This window comes from Carassius carassius, chromosome 12, assembly GCF_963082965.1.
Source record: "Carassius carassius chromosome 12, fCarCar2.1, whole genome shotgun sequence".
NCBI lineage: Eukaryota > Metazoa > Chordata > Actinopteri > Cypriniformes > Cyprinidae > Carassius > Carassius carassius.
In genome coordinates, this window is record NC_081766.1 from 27,749,807 (window position 1) to 27,770,199 (window position 20,393).

The following is a 20,393-nucleotide window of genomic DNA, read 5'->3' on the forward strand; positions in this document are numbered from 1 at the left end:
GATGATAAATGGTGAATAAGTTCCCACCAAGTTAAATAAAAAAAAAATCTTTTTTTAGTAATATTTAGTCAAATCCCCTTAAATTACAACATGTTAAATTAAAATTAAAATTACAATATTATAATAAACGATTATATCATATATAGCCTGTTGAGGAAGAAAAGGATACTACACAGCTCGGAATTCAGTAAGAACACATTGTTTTGGCATATGATGTGTTTATTGAACCAATCGGATAAGAGTAAATGGAGAGTCAACGAGAGCCTCATGTTTTGGCTACAAGAAGGTTGTGGACCCGCCCTCCCACCTATGCTTGCAAAACTCATCGTGCCAAAATTGTGAGCACATAGAAAAGAAAGACGTAGCTGTATATATTGGTTTATTTCAGGAAATTTTTGCTCCACATGCACAACTAGCCATTTAGACATTTGCAAGTTTTTTTTTCACACATATACATAGGTTTTTTTTCCAGTCAATCCGTTTTGCAGTTCTTTAAACTGTTGTTTTCGCCTGCAAATCACTGTTCACAGACTTGCATTACTTTTGACCATATTTTAGCAAAAACAACGTGAGTGTAAGCAGGGAACAATGGAAGCCAGAAGAATGCAGATCATATTTATTTTGCGTTAGCAGGTGCTGCAGTTTCACAATACATGAATAACACTTACAAGTAACAGTAAAATGCTGCAAATATTGTTTTTTCTTATGCTTGAAACGTGATTTAAACATTTACAAAAGTTTCTCTTGTGCATGCACATTTAATTAAAGCTTACAGTCTTATGTACACTTCCACAACTCTTACCCTGTGTATACAAATCTTTTAGGCATTAAATTACCTTCATAGAATTGCCAAACATTTCTATCAATCCAAGTCCTGGGGCCTTTACCATGAAGCCGGATTAGCTGGCTAGCCAGGTAAATTTCCGTTTAGTTTGCGCCAATCCTGGGTTTTAGGTACCATGTAAGTGGCTTGGCTTTTAGCGGTGTTCGTTGCAATAGTAACTTACACTCTACGGCTAACCAATAGCCTACTAAAAAAAAAAAAAGAAGACTTTAATGATAACTACTTAGAGTTATTTTATATGATTTATATAATCATTATATAATTCATATTATTATTAATCAATTACACACAAGCAATTTTAGTTGAACAATTAATTAAATGAATATCAATGTATACAGATCATGTATTACAAATGAGCTGTAGAATCAATAGATAACACTGATTTAAAAATGACTTTATATGACCTAACGTGTTCGAATCTCTATTGCTATATATTTTCAAATGTATAAACTAACTTAACAAGTTTTACTTGTGACTGCACTGATAAAGCAAAATTATTTATTTTATTTGTCCTCCTTCATTTTTCATATGACGTTTAAATTTGTTAATTTAATCTCATAACCTTTAGCAAAACCTTTAACCTTTAGTTTTGATTCACGCTGGGTCTCTCGCGAAAATCATAATGGTTCAGATCTCTGGGGGCTCACTGGCGGTGCCCTGGCAGGAACCATTCATTGAGGTGGCTGTGGGCGGGTTCTTCTGGGGCTGACCACTTTAAGCCAAGCTCTTCAAAGGCCTTGGTGAGGATGCAGATTGCTGTCCACACTGGGCCTGGCTTCACCTGGTTTTCTGGGCGAAAAGGGTCGAGTGACTCCAGGGAGCAAGACCATTCCTCTGCATCAGAAGCCACTGATGACATGGAGTCATCGACAACATCCTCTTTGGATCCTTTAAAAGAGACCAGACTACTTGTCCTAAAAGAGGATGTTGTCGGGAAATGATCTTCAGGAAATCCTCTCCTGCAGGTAGAGTGAGGTATGGAGGATCTACGCTGGCGTGAATTCACTTGAACCCTTCTGCAGAGCCCTCTGACTCTGTTTTGTTTCCTGGCAGGAAGGAAGGGAGAGCGCAAGGGGTAGGGCTGCTTTCCTGAAAGTTAGCAATCTAGACTCATGCTCTCACAACAAGAACAGTCCATCCCGGAGAGTGCTGCTTCAGAAGCAGCCCAGATGAGTGAGTGACACACTCACGGTGCTCATTCAAGGCATGCAGGGGTGCCCTGCAGGTGCTATGCTTGTGGCTAGACACTTTGCAACAAATTGCTCTTAAGTTTCATCAGATGGCCACAGGGTAGAAGCTCTGATCATCTGAAGCATCTTTCCGCTGTAGGGGCTCTTCTACAGTGAATAGTAGGCTTCTTATTTCTTAGCTCAGTCTTCATGCTGAAAGAGAACATTTTTGATGAAATGGCATTAAGCAGACGGTTCTGATGACTGAAATGCCATTAGTTTGTGCAGCTACAAGAACATTATCCAATAAGGCTTAAGTATTTCAGAGAAACCGAGTTTGCCCAAGTGTCAGTAACTGAGACAATGTGAGTGAACCGAATCGATAAAGGAACCAAACCTTTCAAAAACCAAAACCTATAAAAAAGCCAATCATTGTCTAGTATCCCAATTGCTTCTACTAAGTCTATATACACAGGATTTGCAGTGAACAACAACTGAAACATCCAAGACAATTGCAAAAACAATATTATTTGAACACATTGTCAAAACAAACAAACAAACAACAACAACAAAAAACATAGACTGTAACACTGAGGTCTTAATAGTCATCTCAGTGCTGCAGAACCTGTTCACTACTTTTATTAGTTTGAGAATTATATGAAGGCCCAAACCTTCAGAAATTAAACATAAAACATAAATAAAAACATATGTATAAATATTGTATTCATAAAACAAACATAAAAAATACAACTAATTAAATTTTTGTTTTATTAAATCTTTATTCATTATAAATAATTAATAATAAGTTTGGTTTAATATGTATTAAAAACATTCCATAGGCTACAGAACATAAATGTCTTAACCATATTTTGGGGACAAATTATACCCAAAAGTGAGCTAAACCTGACAAAATCTCCAAAAACTTCCCTTAGGGAACATCCTCATTTGTAAAACTGGTATAAAAATAAAGTAAACAAAGTTTTTTAAAAATGGTAAAAATGCGGAAAGGTTCTTGTAAGGGGTAGGTTTAGGTGTGGGGTTGGTGTAGGGCGATAGAAAATACAGTTTGTAACAGTATAGATACCATTTTGCCTATGGAATGTCCCCATTTAGATAGCTCCATAAACGTGTGTGTGTGTGCGTGACGACTTTTTATCAGGCTCCTATGTTCAGGTTCAGTTTAATGGCAAAAAACGGGTCCTTTTCATTGCCATTAAAGTGAAATAACTGAACTTAAACATAGAAACCTGATACAAAAGATTATTTCAGATGAAAATTTCAGACAGACCTTAGAGACTTTTGCAGTCTACATATATATGAAGACACATAATACAGCCGGATTCCGCAAATTATTTTGTGTTTGGGCTTTGCTCACTTTAAACCCTGACGTGACGTCATTTTACGCCACGGGATCTGCTTGGATCCCAAACACAGTCCCACCTCCGCTGGCTCGAGCTCTGATTGACAATAATGGCGACGCGTTCGCCCTGAGTTGCACCTCAATGAAAAATTTCTCAAGAAATTATCAAGCATTTTCCCCAATTCTTTGATAGTACTTGGGCTTAAAGGTTGGCTTTAAGGATATATTTCAGAAATTATCTCAGAATCTTTTTTGGCAAGGATATATTAAGTTCTGCTGGTGGAATTCTTGGGAAAGCACTAACAAAGGTCTCCTCATCCGTGGCGATGTGGCTGCTGTTTACAGATCCAGATGCGTTTGTTTCGGGCATGAAGAACAGCGGTTACTTCACCGGCAGGCGTTCATTCAGAGATTACCCTGTCTCTTATTAGAAACGGGACGCTTTGATGAAAGTGGTTTAAATGCATTGGATGCTGGAGCTGATTGTTGCAGAAGCTTTTCGCGTAACGTTACACAAGCTCACACAGACAGACATTGTGAATCGCGTCGCGCGAAGTTGAACCATCTGTTGATCGCTTGGGAACGCACGGCGAAGTTCGCAAACCATTTTTACATCTCAAGATTAAAACGACGGTTGTTTTTTCTACATCTAAAGTTTGAAAGGAATTTTGCTTGCGTCAAGTAACAGCCTAGAACTTTGGGAAGGTTTGCTATGGCTGGTTAGCCTAGACCAGCTAACCGGCCTTTGCTAAAAGCAGCCGCGAAAAACGTAAATATACACATTTAGCACAAATTTGTGTCCAGAATAAATTAAATTACAACGTAAATTTGCTAACTCGACTCCGTAAGAGATATTTCAAGAAAACGACTTGCCCATTAAGTTACATTTATTTGTCGCCAACTTAAGCAATTCTGAATACCCCACAGTTAAATGCTGTCTTTAGGATATCAATATATAGTTAATTGTATTAACTGCTAAATGACCCTCATTCACTTGCCATTGACCTAGATGTAAGACGGGACGAATCAGCTAATTTAGGACCTCACGTTTTCTGAGCTGGCTTAACGGCTAGCTAAATGTGACTTATATTGCAACATTTGCCTGTAAATGACCACCGGTAGGAATAACCGAGTCATGATGGAAGGAGTGGGTGCTCGAGTTATCCGCGGGCCTGACTGGAAGTGGGGTAAACAGGACGGAGGAGAAGGGCACGTCGGCACTGTCAGGAGTTTTGAGAGCCCGGAGGAGGTGGTGGTTGTGTGGGACAACGGCACCGCCGCCAATTACCGCTGCTCCGGAGCTTATGATGTGAGGATTCTCGACAGTGCGCCCACAGGTGAGACTCCTTCACCAAGTGCAAGTTAGAGTTTTTATTAATTAACATTTAGGTTTTGACACTTTATCTGTGTATGTGTGTCTCTATGTACATATATACACATATAATAGAGCAGATATATAATAGAGCTATCTGTAGTTGGCACACTGTGGGTGGTATCTACATTTTGTGTCTCTCATGCGTGTAATTACCATGTTACAGGAATCAAGCATGATGGCACAATGTGTGACACCTGTCGGCAGCAGCCCATCATTGGGATCCGATGGAAGTGTGCAGAGTGCACCAACTATGACCTCTGCACCACCTGTTACCATGGCGATAAGCATCACCTGCGTCACAGGTTCTACCGCATCACCACTCCTGGAAGTGAGAGGTGAGTTTCTTCCCTGTGGTCTTGGCTCCTTGGCATTATTCCCACTGTGGATGAGGTAGCTTCTCTGGCCAGTTTCAGACCCAGCATGCAATATTTTCTTCAGTTACAGACTGTTGTTGCCCAGTGAAAGGTAGACCACTCTTCCTCTGCCTGGAGTTTAGTGGGAATTCCAGCCTTTAATAGTACAGAGCAGTTTGCATCATTGGTAACCATGTCCATCAATATGGGACATCAATCTAAAAACAAGCTACTTTAGGTTTGAATTACATAGTGCATGAAGGTGGCCCATTGGTCTTGTTTTTTATTTTTATTTTGGGACATTGTACTCTATCTGTCATGTCTACCTGGTTTGGCTAACCAGGTTCTTGTGTGTGTGTGTGTGTGTGTGTGTGTGTGTGTGTGTGTTTCTCTCACAGCAACGTTCATTATGTATATGAGCAAAAATATTTTTCTTTACTGTACTTAAAGCATTAAAAACCTATTTTATCTACTGTGTCTTATGACTATAATGGATAAATCAAGTGAAGAATATGAACGTGTATGATGCAAATTAAATCTGGTAAAATTTCTTTTGAACAACTGGACCCTAGTTTCTTACATGCTTGTATGAATCTTTTTTTTTTTTTTTTGCATGTGTTTTGTGTCCTCTTGCTCCAGTCAATTGAATTGATCGGTGATAAAACAATTTTGCTTTGCTTCTAACTTGTTTGGTGGAGAAGATGTTTATAAACTAACTGGCCCCTTTTGGTGTGATGCACAAGTTACTCTATGATATTTACAGCTGTTTTATTGCAATATAATTGGCAATTGATCTTATTGCAGATACATGACTGACATCCCAAATAGCCAGGCAAATTGCAGCTCAGATAAACCTTATCAAATGTTTTGCTTATCATATTTGGTGAACTCTTTGTTAACTTAGTAAACATTATGATAAAACAGGTGTTGTTATGAATATATAACGTGGAAATTTTGAATAATCATCCAGAAGCAAAATATCTCCCTGTTTGCTCCAAGAAAAGGAGTCGTAGAATGCAATATGGTGGATGTTTTTAGAAAGTGGAGTAGTTGGTTAAACCTGATTGACCTTCGTTCATTTAACACTTCTGTCATTTGTTTTCTCTATTAAATACAGAGACTATAAATTTGCGTCCAAAGGTAGCTTTTTTTTTTTTAATAGCTCCACCTTAAAATGCAGAGGGCATGGTAAAGTATATGCGAAGATGCGTCAAGATTTATTAAATTGTTTATAGGTTGCATTTCTGTCATGACGGTAACACGGGAAATGTGTGCTGTTCTATTTCTGCTTAGTTTGATCAATGGTTAATGTGGTTCTGATCAAAATATAGTTGACTTTTTTTTTTAATGGCTGCCAGTCATATGTTAGCTTTATATATATATATATGTATGTGTATATATGTGTGTGTATATATATATATATATATATATATATACACATATATATGTGTATATATGTGTATATATATGTATATATACAGGTCCTTCTAAAAAAATTAGCATATTGTGATAAAGTTCATTATTTTCCATAATGTAATGATAAAAATTAAACTTTCATATAGTTGAGATTCATTGCACACCAACTGAAATATTTCAGGTCTTTTATTGTTTTAATACTGATGATTTTGGCATACAGCTCATGAAAACCCAAAATTCCTATCTCAAAAAATTAGCATATCATGAAAAGGTTCTCTAAACGAGCTATTAACCTAATCATCTGAATCAACTAATTAACTCTAAACACCTGCAAAAGATTCCTGAGGCTTTTAAAAACTCCCAGCCTGGTTCATTACTCAAAACTGCAATCATGGGTAAGACTGCCGACCTGACTGCTGTCCAGAAGGCCATCATTGACACCCTCAAGCGAGAGGGTAAGACACAGAAAGAAATTTCTGAACGAACAGGCTGTTCCCAGAGTGCTGTATCAAGGCACCTCAGTGGGAAGTCTGTGGGAAGGAAAAAGTGTGGCAAAAAACGCTGCACAACGAGAAGAGGTGACCGGACCCTGAGGAAGATTGTGGAGAAGGACCGATTCCAGACCTTGGTGGACCTGCGGAAGCAGTGGACTGAGTCTGGAGTAGAAACATCCAGAGCCACCGTGCACAGGCGTGTGCAGGAAATGGGCTACAGAGAAGCAGCACTGGACTGTTGCTCAGTGGTCCAAAGTACTTTTTTCGGATGAAAGCAAATTTTGCATGTCATTCAGAAATCAAGGTGCCAGAGTCTGGAGGAAGACTGGGGAGAAGGAAATGCAAAATGCCTGAAGTCCAGTGTCAAGTACCCACAGTCAGTGATGGTTTGGGGTGCCATGTAAGCTGCTGGCGTTGGTCCACTGTGTTTTATCAAGGGCAGGGTCAATGCAGCTAGTTATCAGGAGATTCCCGACCAAGTATTGAGTGCATAACTGAACATAATTATTTGAAGGTTTACTTTTTTTGTATTAAAAACACTTTTCTTTTATTGGTCGGATGAAATATGCAAATTTTTTGAGATAGGAATTTGGGGTTTTCATGAGCTGTATGCCAAAATCATCAGTATTAAAACAATAAAAGACCTGAAATATTTCAGTTGGTGTGCAATGAATCTAAAATATATGAAAGTTTAATTTTTATCATTACATTATGGAAAATAATGACCTTTATCACAATATGCTAATTTTTTGAGAAGGACCTGTATATATGTGTGTGTGTGTGTGTGTGTGTGTGTAATACAGCTTGAATCGTTTTGTTTACCTACGTTCATGCATGGAATATGAAAATGGAGCTGTTTTTGTTTTTAGCCTTGCAATCTATTCCTTTTTACTGGCTTGAGTAACGTATCCTAAACTGTCTCCGTATGATAAGGCTATTAAGAAGTCTAGTAGTTGTTGAAGACATCTCTGGTGGCATCCACCCATAACTGCCTCACACCTGTTAAAAGAGTCTCGCGATAACATGCGTCATCACTTCAACACGGCATTAGATCTGGCTTTTGTTCACACAGCGCTCGTTCCGGGACTGAACCCGGCAATGTTACTAGGTCTCCGACCCGGGATCAATCCCGGAATCAATCCCGGGACGTGTTTGCTTTCACACAGAAGGCGACCTGGCAATGTTCCGGCAATTTGCCATGCAGTGTGAAAGGGGCTTAACATTGCCGGGTTCAGTCCCGGAATGATTGCTGTGTGAACAAAAGCCAGATCTAATGCCGTGTCATAGTGATGACGCACGTTATTGTGCGACTCTTTTACCAGGTGTTTTGAAGGAAGATCAACGTTCGCGATGAAACAATATGCGCAAACTGTAATGAAGCAGAGATCAGTTAGTGCCTCTCTTTCCGCGCTGACGCTGAGATCTTTCGCCAACTGCAGTGAAAGTATAACATGCCTAGCATTTTTGACTCGTACATTACACGTCACACACTGATGTCACGTGTCGTTACGAGACCTTTACTGGTTGTGTGTGAAAGCACGCTGAAAGGGGCTAATAATACACGGGTAATGTGTCCCGGCATTTGTTCCCAGGTCGCTAGATTTTGCTCCTTTCACACTGCCACTCTGGCAGTGATTACCCGGAATATTTGCGTGCGTTCTCACACAAGCCGTAAAGGTCCCGTAAAGACACGTGACATCAGAATGTTACATGTAATGTATGAGTCGAAAAAGCTAGGCACGTTAACTTTCACTTAAGTTGGCAAATGATCTCAGTTTCAGCGCGGGTAGTGAGGAGCTAACTGATCTCTGCTTCATTAGTTTGCACATATTTTTTTTGTCACGAATGTTGATCTGCTTTCAAAACACCTGGTAAGTCGCACAATATCGTGCGTCATCACTACGACACACCCTTTACGGCATTAGTTCTGACTTTTGGGACTGAACCCGGCAATGTTACTAGGTCCCCAACCCGGGATTGATCCCGTATTCAATCCCAGGACGTGTTTGCGCTCACACAGCAATTTTCCGGGACCTGCACGCAGTGTGAAAGGGGTTAAAGTCAGTCTTTTTTGCTTGGGTGTTTCTTTTGGCAGCTGCTGTCTCATGCTGTGGTTTCCAGCTGCTTTAGGATGCATATGATCATTCTGTGCACAAGATACTTATTATTTGTTTGTTTCTCTTTTGTATTTTAGAGGTGTTTTTTTTTACTGAGGTTTACAATGTCAAGCACAGCATGCATAACCTAAAAATGATTTGCAATATGCAATGTGTTTTTTTGTATTGAGAGAACTTTTTGCAGTTAGTTAGGGGCACGTATAACAATGAACACATGTCAGCAAAGCTGGAGGATCAGAAACTGTCTGCTGTGGTTCAGCACGGGGCAGCTTCCAGATGGGAGACACGGTTCTCTTCTAGAAACAAGCAATAATTGATTTAAAATTGATCCAGGATTATCCTTTTTTTTTTATTCTGAAGGTTTCAGGTTACACTTGATATTCAAAGAAATTTGAGTTAAACATTATAAAATACAAACCTACAATGAAATCTTGTTTGTTAGCTAGAGCATTGCAGGAAGTTACCACTCCACCTCATAACATACTTTTATGTGTTTGCACAGAGTTCTTTTGGAGTCTCGTCGCAAGTCAAAGAAGATCAGCGCCCGGGGCATCTTTGCAGGGGGACGGGTGGTGCGAGGAGTGGATTGGCAGTGGGAGGATCAGGATGGCGGGAATGGAAGAAGAGGGAAGGTAGTGCCTCAACATGTTTGGTTATTCTTGATTTTCTTTACTTATCATTCGGTAGATTTAAAACATTCACAGTATAAACATTGCCAGTAAGACTGTACATTTACCAAAGTACTGTAAATCAGTAATTACAATTGTACAGTAAATACAGCAAACTGTTAATTTGTAATGCTATACATACATTTTACAGTAAATTAGATTTTTTTTGTGTAATTCAAATCAATAAATTAACTACAGTTGAGAATTTAGTCCACTGAGATGGAATGTTTCTTTTTTTCTTTTTTTTTTACTGGAAACACTTAATGTGTAATAGTAAAGGAACTCAAAACATGACTTCAAATCAAATCATTGCAGTGCTTGAAGTACTTAACAAAGATCATCACTGTATCAGCAACTCAACAGTTACTGCCTTTAAATAAAGCAGCAGAACATCACTGTTTGTGGCACATCCTTAACTGAAGCACAGGCTCTACTCCAGCACAATGGTGACCCACAGAACTACATTAAACTAACAGATCTCTTTCATGCAAAAAAAACGAGATGCGAAAATGCGTGAATGCGTTTGCATGACAATAAAATAACCTGCAAAATTTAAGGGTTAGATTGTGAGGTTTTAGGAAAAGAAACAGTGCCTAAATATGATTGAATATGTGAAAATTCGTGACCAACCAGCAAACCAGAACAAAGCTGCGTAAATGTGGGTTATATGGGCTCGAACTGCATCCAAAATCATGGTCGCAATGTACATTTTTCCAGCTAACCAATTATCCCTTTAATAATCAAAGCTTTTGTACCACACTTGTCAAAATCAGATCTTATAATTTGTAAACAAATAATTGCTGGATTCAAAACAGCAATTAAAAGGTGCTGTGACGAAACTGACAAAACCTTTTCCCAGAGCATTCAATGAATGTCTCTAAACAGTGATGCAACAACTGAGCATCCTAAGGCAAGCCCTGGGACAATCTGAGATGCTTTAAGGAAAATGTATAGCCTATACAAGTAATAGGCCTAAAATAAAAATATATCTGACTTAAGATACCAGATTTAAAACAGAAGTTAGGCATGGCACTCCATAAACAAGTTCACGGAAAGGTAAGGGTGACAACGCACATTCTGTTTATTTGCTTTGTTTTACAAAAGCACAGATCTTCTGTTTTTATTGTGTGTGCAAAAATAAAAGTAAACACTTTTGTGGATTATATCTAAATTTTTTTTATTTTTTATGATTCAGTTGTTTGATTGCGCCGGCACCTCGTGCGCACACACCCCACATATTTTAGCAATTCAAACTTACATAACAGTCTGTTCATTATCAAAATAAAATAGTCAACCAAACATAAATGGAATGCAAATGAAAGCGGTTCACTTACTGCGCAGCACAGCCATACGCACCACAGTTACGTTTGGGATCTTTTTTTTATGCCATAATGTAAGTTGAAAACATTTGCAATTGTGTTTTAAAATACAACAACGAACACCAAAAAACATTTAAAGAAGCGGGTTCAGCAGTCTCCATGCCGGGATAGGAAACAGTCAATGAAGTAAAATGATCTAAATATATGGCACGCTCTCTTCATTTTATAAAATGATCATAATCACATTTTTGCATTTTACAATTCTGCTTCTAACATTTTATTCAGACTAAAACCCTTTTCATTCGGGTGAGAAAATGTTTTTATTTTGTTGCTTTTTTTGAGTGGCTTTTGCACATCCTGTCATGCTGGTGACTGTGTGCCGCTGCGATAGATGCATTTTGCAGCATTAAGGTTAACGATTAATTGATTAATTGATCATAAATTTAAACAACGATCGATCATGGAAATGATAAAAAAATTGACATTCCTAGCTTTCAGTCTAATACATTTATTCAGTGCTCTATCCAACTTTTTTTCAACGCAGAAGTAAGCCTATGGGTGAGACTTCCTGTTCATAAGCCGCTATAGGGAAATAACAAGAAAAATAATAAAGTGCAGTAAATGGTAAAACTGTTTGCATTATAAAAGAGTGTTTATTAAATAATATGGTTAAGACACACCGATTTTCAATATCAAGCAGCAAAACGAGTGGTTTTTTTTACAGCTAAATAGCTGGACGCGCAGGGAACTGCACTGCGACCAAAATGGTCGCATTTGCGACCTTTTGAAATGACATTGCGACCCTAATTTTTTTGAGGTTGCAAATGTATCACTGATTATTTTTGTACCTACCTTATGTTTTAGGCAATATGCTATGATTTACTATGAGCATTTATTAAAACAGAAATGTGTATTCTAAAAATAGGTTTTATAACGTGCTCTGAGCATTCAACACATCAAGTTGGCTTCAGCCCCGCGATGTGGGAAAGCTGAACCGAGCAGCTGGTTACTCGCGCGGTGTGTTTGGTGCGCACGAGAGAGCCACGTCTCATGGACAGCGACACTGAACCAAATACAAATCGCAGTTTAAACAAACAGAAAAGGATGCGAAAGAGCTTAATTCAGCACCGCGGTGTTCTGGTGTTCAGGGCGCAAGTAGAGATGCGTCTCAAAGTCTTCTTGCTTTTGTACCGACAACAAATACATACTAAATATGTCAAAATACCTGTCTTGGAAAGTGTGTTCGAAAAGTCTGTGGTTATGTCTTAAGTGAAAGTAAAGAGTTATACCCAAAAATTCTTCATACTGTAGACAACCAGTGAAATTGGTAAAATATGTATATTAAATTAGGGACCTGACCATGTTTTGATTAAGAGTTTATTTCTTTAATTGCTAATACAAACTTTTCACTCCACAGTCTGAACAAAATGAAGCATTGCTTGGTAATTGTTTAACTAAGTATTGATATTTGTGTAAATATTGTCATACTGAACGTTGTCTGAAGTTTTGGTTGATTCCATTACATATCTTTCTATCAAAGTTATCTGACATTATCAAGATGAATTCTTGTCATATTTTATTACCAATTTCTAAACTATAACAAATAAACTGTGGTAATGTGAGAAATGTTGAAGGTGTCTGAATACATTTTGGTTTGACTATGTATTTTATTTTACAGTGAAGACTATGCAGTGCCATTTTAAATTAGTTTCTGGACACCTACAAACTTAAAAAAAAAAAAAAACGTAACCTTTGTGTAAATAGCACAAATAAATAAATAGAACGAACGTACAGTAAATATTAAACCATTTCAAACAGGGCCCACTGTACAACCTGCACCAGGGCCCCTCTAACCCCAGCTACGGCCCTGGGTTAAGGTACCAAGACGGAGCAATGCACTGTGTGTACTGTAAGAAATAAAACAAGGCATGTGGTTTAAAAGATTGCAAGTAAAATAAAAAAGCACATCTGTATGCAATACAGTTTCATTATTATCCAGAGCGGTTTACTATAAAAAAATTTGTGCAACCAAATTTTGTTTTGCGCAAGTAACTGAAAAAGTTAGTCGCGCAAGTGCCACCAGTGGAAAAGGTTAGTGTAGTTCCCTGACGCGGATGAGACAGGAAGCCAGACACATAGAATTTACAAATGGCTGCGCCCATCTTTACGGGAAGAAAAAGGTGGATTGTTAAGCACTGATTCTCTTCTGCTTATTGACTAACCTGCAAAGCCCAATTAGAGAATAGCATTTTTATTACGTATTTAAATGTTGTCCTAGGAAGAAACTAATCTTTCTCATATGTTCGGCATAGATATTTTAAATGGAAAATTTTGAGACTGTACTGTGCAAGTCAGCTATTCATTTAGTCTTTGAATTGTCAGATATTTCAGGCCACTCCAGTTAAGTGTAATTAAAGAGTGCTTTCAAGCACACTTCTTTCAAAGAGTAAGCATACTTCAACCTAAACATTGAGTTTGAACGTTTAACCCATTGGGATGCTGAATGGCGTGTCTGGTGGTGAAAACTGACACTCTCTTGGGACTGTCAGTGCACTTGCTGCTTGTTCATTGTTTTTACCTTTACAAATATCTAATCTTGTTTATTGTGTGACGAAAATTATATATAGTACATTATTGTAGAGGAAATCTTAACATGTTTGACACTGGATCATTAATCTGTTACACTCTGATGTTCATCACAATATGGAGTAAAAAAAATGTTGCTACTTGCATTTCATCTCGACTTTAAAGTCTAGTCCAAGACAAGCTGCTTTGAATAACTTTACAAGTACCATTAAGTGGCAAAATTTAAGCTTTTAACCTTTTAAGATGTCATTTACAATTTTTTTATAATGCAGTTTTTTTAGTTTCACATTAGCTTTATTGGGATGTCCATGGTCCTTAAACTCTTTTGCCCTTGAATATTGTGTTTGTAAGTTGAATTAATCAGACTGTAGAGTGCTTTAGTTATGTGACTTAGTGAAGGATATTCACTAAGTCTGTGAATTTCTTGTTTTGTCAGTATCAGTTCCTCTACTCTTTGCCCTCCCTCACCATTCTTATATGTTTCAGGTGACAGAGATCCAGGACTGGAGTGCTGCCAGCCCCCACAGCGCAGCCTACGTCCTCTGGGACAACGGGGCCAAGAACCTCTACAGAGTGGGATTCGAGGGCATGGTAAGCCACCCCCATCACTATGCACATACACAAAAGACTGCAGTTAACCGGCATTTGTGTTGCTACCCACACCCTTACACATGCACTTCACCACACACAGACTAGTCATCCCAGAAGCTGGGCTTCTTTATAAGAGGCATGTGCAGGGCAGCCATTGTGAGGCGCAGCTGGATGAGCTATCTGCATGATAAAATAAATCGTTTCCCTTTCTGTCTCTTTAAAAGAGAGCGAGATTCAAAATGAAGACCACAGGCAAAGAAAGCAGGGGGTGTTGTCTGCAGAAAGCGTGCCTCAGTTATTGAAGTTGATTGTCTGTTAGACTTTCTGCGATGTCTGTATTTCAGCCAATCATTTTGTGGTTGGGCAACGGCTTTTGTCTGTGATTGCCATATATCTGGAGGGTGTGCGCAGCCATCTGCCACTGGAATTATTAATTAGATTTGGATAAAGAGAAGGAAATGCAGACAACTATTATTTTTGCTGTTTAAACTTTCGTGATTAGGCACTCAAAATATATATATATTTTTTTTTTGAACAAATCTGTTATAATTTATTGTCTTTTTTTCTTTTTTAGTCTGATTTGAAGTGTGTGCAAGATGCCAAAGGTGGCACTTTTTACCGAGACCACTGTCCAGTTTTGGGTAAGTTTTCCATGCTATACTAGTAGACTAATAATATTTTACATGAACATATTTGATTTATAGAAGGACTTAAGCCTCATAGGTCAAGTGAAGTCCTCTACTGCATTTTAACAGAGTGTATTGAATAATATGCCTCCACTAGGTGTCAGCACCAGATGGTATAGTCAGGCTGATCTTTAGACATACATGGCTACAATGACACATTCCTGCTTAAAAGCTCTTTTGGCCCCAATTCATAAAGTGCTCTTTGCTACCCAAACCATTACAATAAGGTTCTATTCAGGTCCTACACAGTGTTCACTGCCCCATACTCAATGAGCAAGGGCTATCTGTTGAAGTTCACTTTACTCTACAAAAATGCATTACAATGCAGACAAATGCATATAAAACACTGTTGTTTTTGCCCCTTAATTTTTTATGAGCTGAACTCAAAAGATCTAAGACTTTTTCTATGTACACACAAGGCCTATTTCTCTCAAATATTGTTCACAAATCCATCTAAATCTGTGTTAGTGAGCACTTCTCCTTTGCTGAGATGATCCATCCACTTCTCAGGTGTGGCATATCAAGATGCTGATTAGACAGCATGATTATTGCACAGGTGTGCCTTAGGCTGGCCACAATAAAAGGCTACTCTAAAATGTGCAGTTTTACCACACAATGCCACAGATGTCGCAAGTTTTGAGTGAGTGTGCAATTGGCATAAGCCGTTTTCAAAAGCGTTTCGGAGAATTTGGCAGTACATCCAACCGGCCTCACAATCACAGGCCAATGTGTAACCACACCAGCCCAGGACCTCCACATCAAGCATCTTCACCTCCAAGATCGTCTGAGACCAGCCACCCGGACAGCTGCTGCAACAATGGGTTTGCATAACCAAAGAATTTCTGGACAAAATATAAGAAACCATCTCTGGAAGTTCATCTGCTGCTTGTCGTACTCATCAGGGTCTCCACCTGACTGCAGTCCATCATCGTAACTGACCTGAGTGGGCACATGCTCAGTTTCGATGGCGTCCGGCACTTTGGAGAGGTGTTCTCTTCACGGATGAATCCTGGTTTTCACTGTACAGGGCAGATGGCAGACCAGCGTGTATAGCATATCGCTTTGCTGATGTCAGCATTGTGGATCGAGTGGCCTGTGGTGGTGGGTTGATGGTATGGGCATGTGAATGTTATGGACAATGAACACAGGTGCATTTTATTTATGGCATTTTGAATGCACAGAGATACTGTGACAAGATCCTGAGGCCCATTTGCCATTCATCAAGGGCTGCACAATTAATCAAATTTCTAATCGCGATTACAATTATGGATGCCACAATTACATAATCGTTCAATAAATAATTAAAAATACCCACTTGCATTATTCTGTGTGATTTAAGAGGTGTTTGCAGCGCAGGGTTTAATAAACTCAAACACACTGGATAAATGACATTTTGTCTAACTGATAGTCGTTGTCACTCTGTTGTGCATGTTAGAAATATTAAACACCAAATGTGTCAAAAGCGGAACAAAATAGTGGTACTCGTTTGAACTGCGCATCACACAGTCCTTTTATCAGCTCGCCTCGAAAGAAAACAGTGTAGCGCGAGTTTAGAGCGCATACGTTTATTACAGTGACCCGTCACAATCACACACTAAACAATGCTGTGAAATCCAGTAAGAGTTCAGCACAGAGTTCTCCAGTACAAATCAGGTCTCTTTATGTAGTTTAAAGCCAAATAAATCTGAGCTGTTATTCTCATCAACACCGATGTAGAAAGCACCATAAACAGTGCTACAATGAACCAGTTAGAAGATGTTTCGATCAACAAATCATATGCATATGCATGTGCGTGTGTGTGTGTGTGTGTGTGTGTGTGTGTGTGTATGTATATATATTTATATATATATATATATATATATGTATATATATTTATTTATATATATATATATGTATGTATATATATATATATATATATATATATATGTATGTATGTATGTATGTATATATATATATATATATATATATATATATATATATATATATATATATATATATGTATGTATATATATGTATGTATATGTGTGTGTGTGTGTATGTAGGTGTGTATGTATGTTTTATATATATATTTATAATGCATGTTTGCTATTTCCAATTCAGAAGAGCGCACACACAGCCTGTGTCTCTGAATGCTTCTCACACTCACGGTGATTTGTATTACTAAATATGTAAATAATATTTGACCTTCGATCGTCTCAGTCTGTAAAGATGAGCTCTTGTCCTTCAAGGCAGCTTGAAGTAAGCCTGTGTTACTGAATGACAATAATTACCCGCAACAACTGTTGCACACTGTAACATTAAAACTTGCATCGATGTTATTGGTTACTTCAATAACACAAGCTTACTTCAAGCTGCCTTGAAGAACAAATGGAGGAGGAAGACGATGCCGCTCCGTATCTCCTCCTGGGAGCTCATCTTTACAGACTGAGATGATCGAAGGTCAAATATTATTTACATATTTAGTAATACAAGGCACGACGTATTGCATACAAATCACCGCGAGAGCTTTTTTTTCCTTTTTCTTTTTTTTTATTAATGCAGAGAACAAAAACACACAAAAGTATAAACATACATCACATAATATCAACCACAAAAAAACAAAAAAAAAACAATTAAGATTAAAATAGAACCAAAGGAAAGAGGTTCAAAATCTAAACTAAATTACACATGATCAAAGGTGGAGCAAATTCTAACAGTCCTTATAGCGTTCTTATTAGTAGATACTGAGATTACATTCAAATGGTTTTCCATTTATTTTAGAAAAACAGAGAAGACGGGTTTACAGTTGGAGAATTTGCATTTGTGAATGTGAAATTTGTTTAGGAAAAAAAATTAAATTAATAACAAAACTGATATTTTCGTTTGTGGGGTCAGAGTCATAATACCCAAATATAATGTTTTTCATATGTACTGAGAAGCCTGGCAAAATCTTACACTTGACAAACACACCAATGTCATCCCAAAGTTTCTGAGTGCAGTGACATGACCAAAATAAGTGTACAGCTTAAAATAAATGTCTTTCACATTGTCTGTAAAAAATAATTTTTGGGGTAGAGACCAGAGACCATTTAATCACCGCGAGAGCTTTTAATATGCGCGGCGCGCACCACAGAGTGACGTCTGTACTTCCCGGTCAGAGAGCACCTGTCCATCAAAAGCTCACTATCCAATCAGAGTAGATCACTGTTAACCCCGCCCCCACAAGAGGTTTGTGTCAAAATTCCAAATGAAAAACTGCGAAGCAAAAGCTAAATCTGTGGCAATGCATTCAGAATCCACGATCAGCGGAAACGAATCTTTGAAAAACATTAACAAAAATGAACCATATTTGAAGAGCCTGTTACATTTGGTGTCATTTTGTCAGTACTTGTCTTTTGAATATCTAGGGATTGTGCTGAAAGGTGCTCCACGCATTCTGTTTATTATTATTTACAGGCCTCCAAAATACTCTCCAGCCTTTGTTGAAGAGATCACAGAAATGTTATCAATGATTTCCTCAGAATTTGACTGTTTTGTTATTGCAGGGGATTTTAATATTCACATAGATAATGCAGAAAACAAAACTACAAAAGAAATGATAACGGTTCTAAACACTTTTGACTTGACTCAGCATGTGCATGGACCCACCCACAAAGGTGGACACACTCTAGACTTAATCATCAGTATCATTAGGATCGAGTCAGTTAGAAATACCAAGGGTTCACACAAAACAAGGGGAGACCGCCTTTAGTTACTATGCCGCCCGCAGTTGGAATCAGCTTCCAGAAGAGATCAGATGTGCTAAAACACTGGTCACATTTAAATCTAGACTTAAAACTCATCTGTTTAGCTGTGCATTTATTGAATGAGCACTGTGCAATGTCCGAACTGATTTTTATTTTATTTTATGTAAAATCATTTTCTAACTGTTTTAAATTCATTTTAAATAAGTACATTTTTTAATAATTTTAAAAGTTTTAAAATTGCTTGTTTTATTCTTGTTATTTTTTTTCATTATTATTTTACTTTCTTTTATGTAAAGCACTTTGAATTACCATTGTGTACGAAATGTGCTATATAAATAAACTTGCCTTGCCTACATTTGTGCAACTGTGTTAATTTTTTTAATTTTCATTGTGTTTTTCTTCTATTGTAATGGCATATGTTTGATATTTTCTGAAAAGGTTATGTTCAGTTTTATAAAGTTCCGTTCATTATTATTGAACTAAATGTAATTCCATACTCACGGAGGAGCCGTTTAAACTCGCCGCACACACGCAGCCTGTCTCGTAATGTTCGTTTATATTAGCGTGCGGCTCCGCACCACACGTCTCCACGAGCGCATCTGACAAGATGGATAAGACTTTATGCACGCGCGCAACCCAACTGGCTCTGCTTTTAAAACGAGTGGAAATTCAGTCTAACTGCTTTGCTAGTTTCTCTTGGATGAAATGAAACATTCAGCACATTTTCCTCTAGTTCTTAAAATCCCAAATACTTAAAAAATGTATAAATCAGCAGATGTAACCTATGTAATACTTCAAGAATTGACTAATATAAAGTAATACAGTTCTTTATTTACACAAAGTAAACAAATCTTTCCTTTGAAATTCAATAATTAAGTAAATTCTGTAAAAGTAGTAATACAATTATAATATATTCCCTGCTAAAAAAAAAAAAATAGAACCCCTCCCAAAACACAATAGAAAATGTCATGGATGTAAGGGGTTATAATGGGAATTATTTTAAGACTTTAATGTAAACTATAATGGTGTCTACTGGTATTTGATGGATTCTATTGATGGGATTAAATCTGTCAGATGCGAAACAATAGAACAACAGTAATTCCTAAGGGGATATTGCCCAAAACACACTTTAAAAGTAATTGTGTAACTGTTTTAAGGGAAACCATAATAATTGCTGTGATGGTTTCTGTTGTTTTTTTCTGCAGGGTAACGATGCCCATACTGTGCTGCACACTATTGACAATATTAAGCTGAAGCTTGACTCTGCAAAATTAAAATCGCAAATCAAATCGCAATATCTGTCAAAAAAATTGCAATTAGATATTTTCCCCAAATCACACAGCCCTATCACTAACACAGATTTGTGAACCATATTTGAAAAAAATAGGCGTTTTGTGTAAGAAATCTTAGATCTTTGAGTTCGGCTCATGGAAAATTGGGGCAAAAACAAAAGTGTTGTTTATAATTTTGTTCGGTGTATATTTAAAAGGTGCTTAAAGCCTTGTCAGTTTAAACATTTCAAGCAGGGTTAAACCAAGTACAAGAAGCAAAAGAAAATTAAAATCGGTACTTGCACACAGCCGCTTTGTTTGTTCTTATTTTATTACTGACTGTTTAAATGTCAGTGAAAATGTTAGCTGGGCAAGTGAAATTTTTAACCACTGGCCTGATTATAGTCCTTAAACTCCCC

The 20,393-nt window shown here is 37.7% G+C and overlaps 1 protein-coding gene across 7 annotated transcripts in view; it reads left to right on the top strand.

Annotated features, from left to right (window-relative positions):
- Positions 1-3,456: 3,456 nt before the first annotated feature.
- LOC132155156 (E3 ubiquitin-protein ligase mib1) overlaps positions 3,457-20,393 on the top strand; it is a 70,689-nt gene continuing 53,752 nt past the window's right edge. For all 7 annotated transcript variants that reach the window (XM_059564006.1, XM_059564007.1, XM_059564010.1 and 4 more), the window contains exons 1-5: positions 3,457-4,710; positions 4,912-5,083; positions 9,631-9,760; positions 14,188-14,292; positions 14,867-14,933. In XM_059564006.1, coding sequence (XP_059419989.1) covers positions 4,482-4,710; positions 4,912-5,083; positions 9,631-9,760; positions 14,188-14,292; positions 14,867-14,933 — 703 coding nt within the window. In that variant the 5' untranslated portion in view covers positions 3,457-4,481. The remainder of the gene's footprint in view (positions 4,711-4,911; positions 5,084-9,630; positions 9,761-14,187; positions 14,293-14,866; positions 14,934-20,393) is intronic.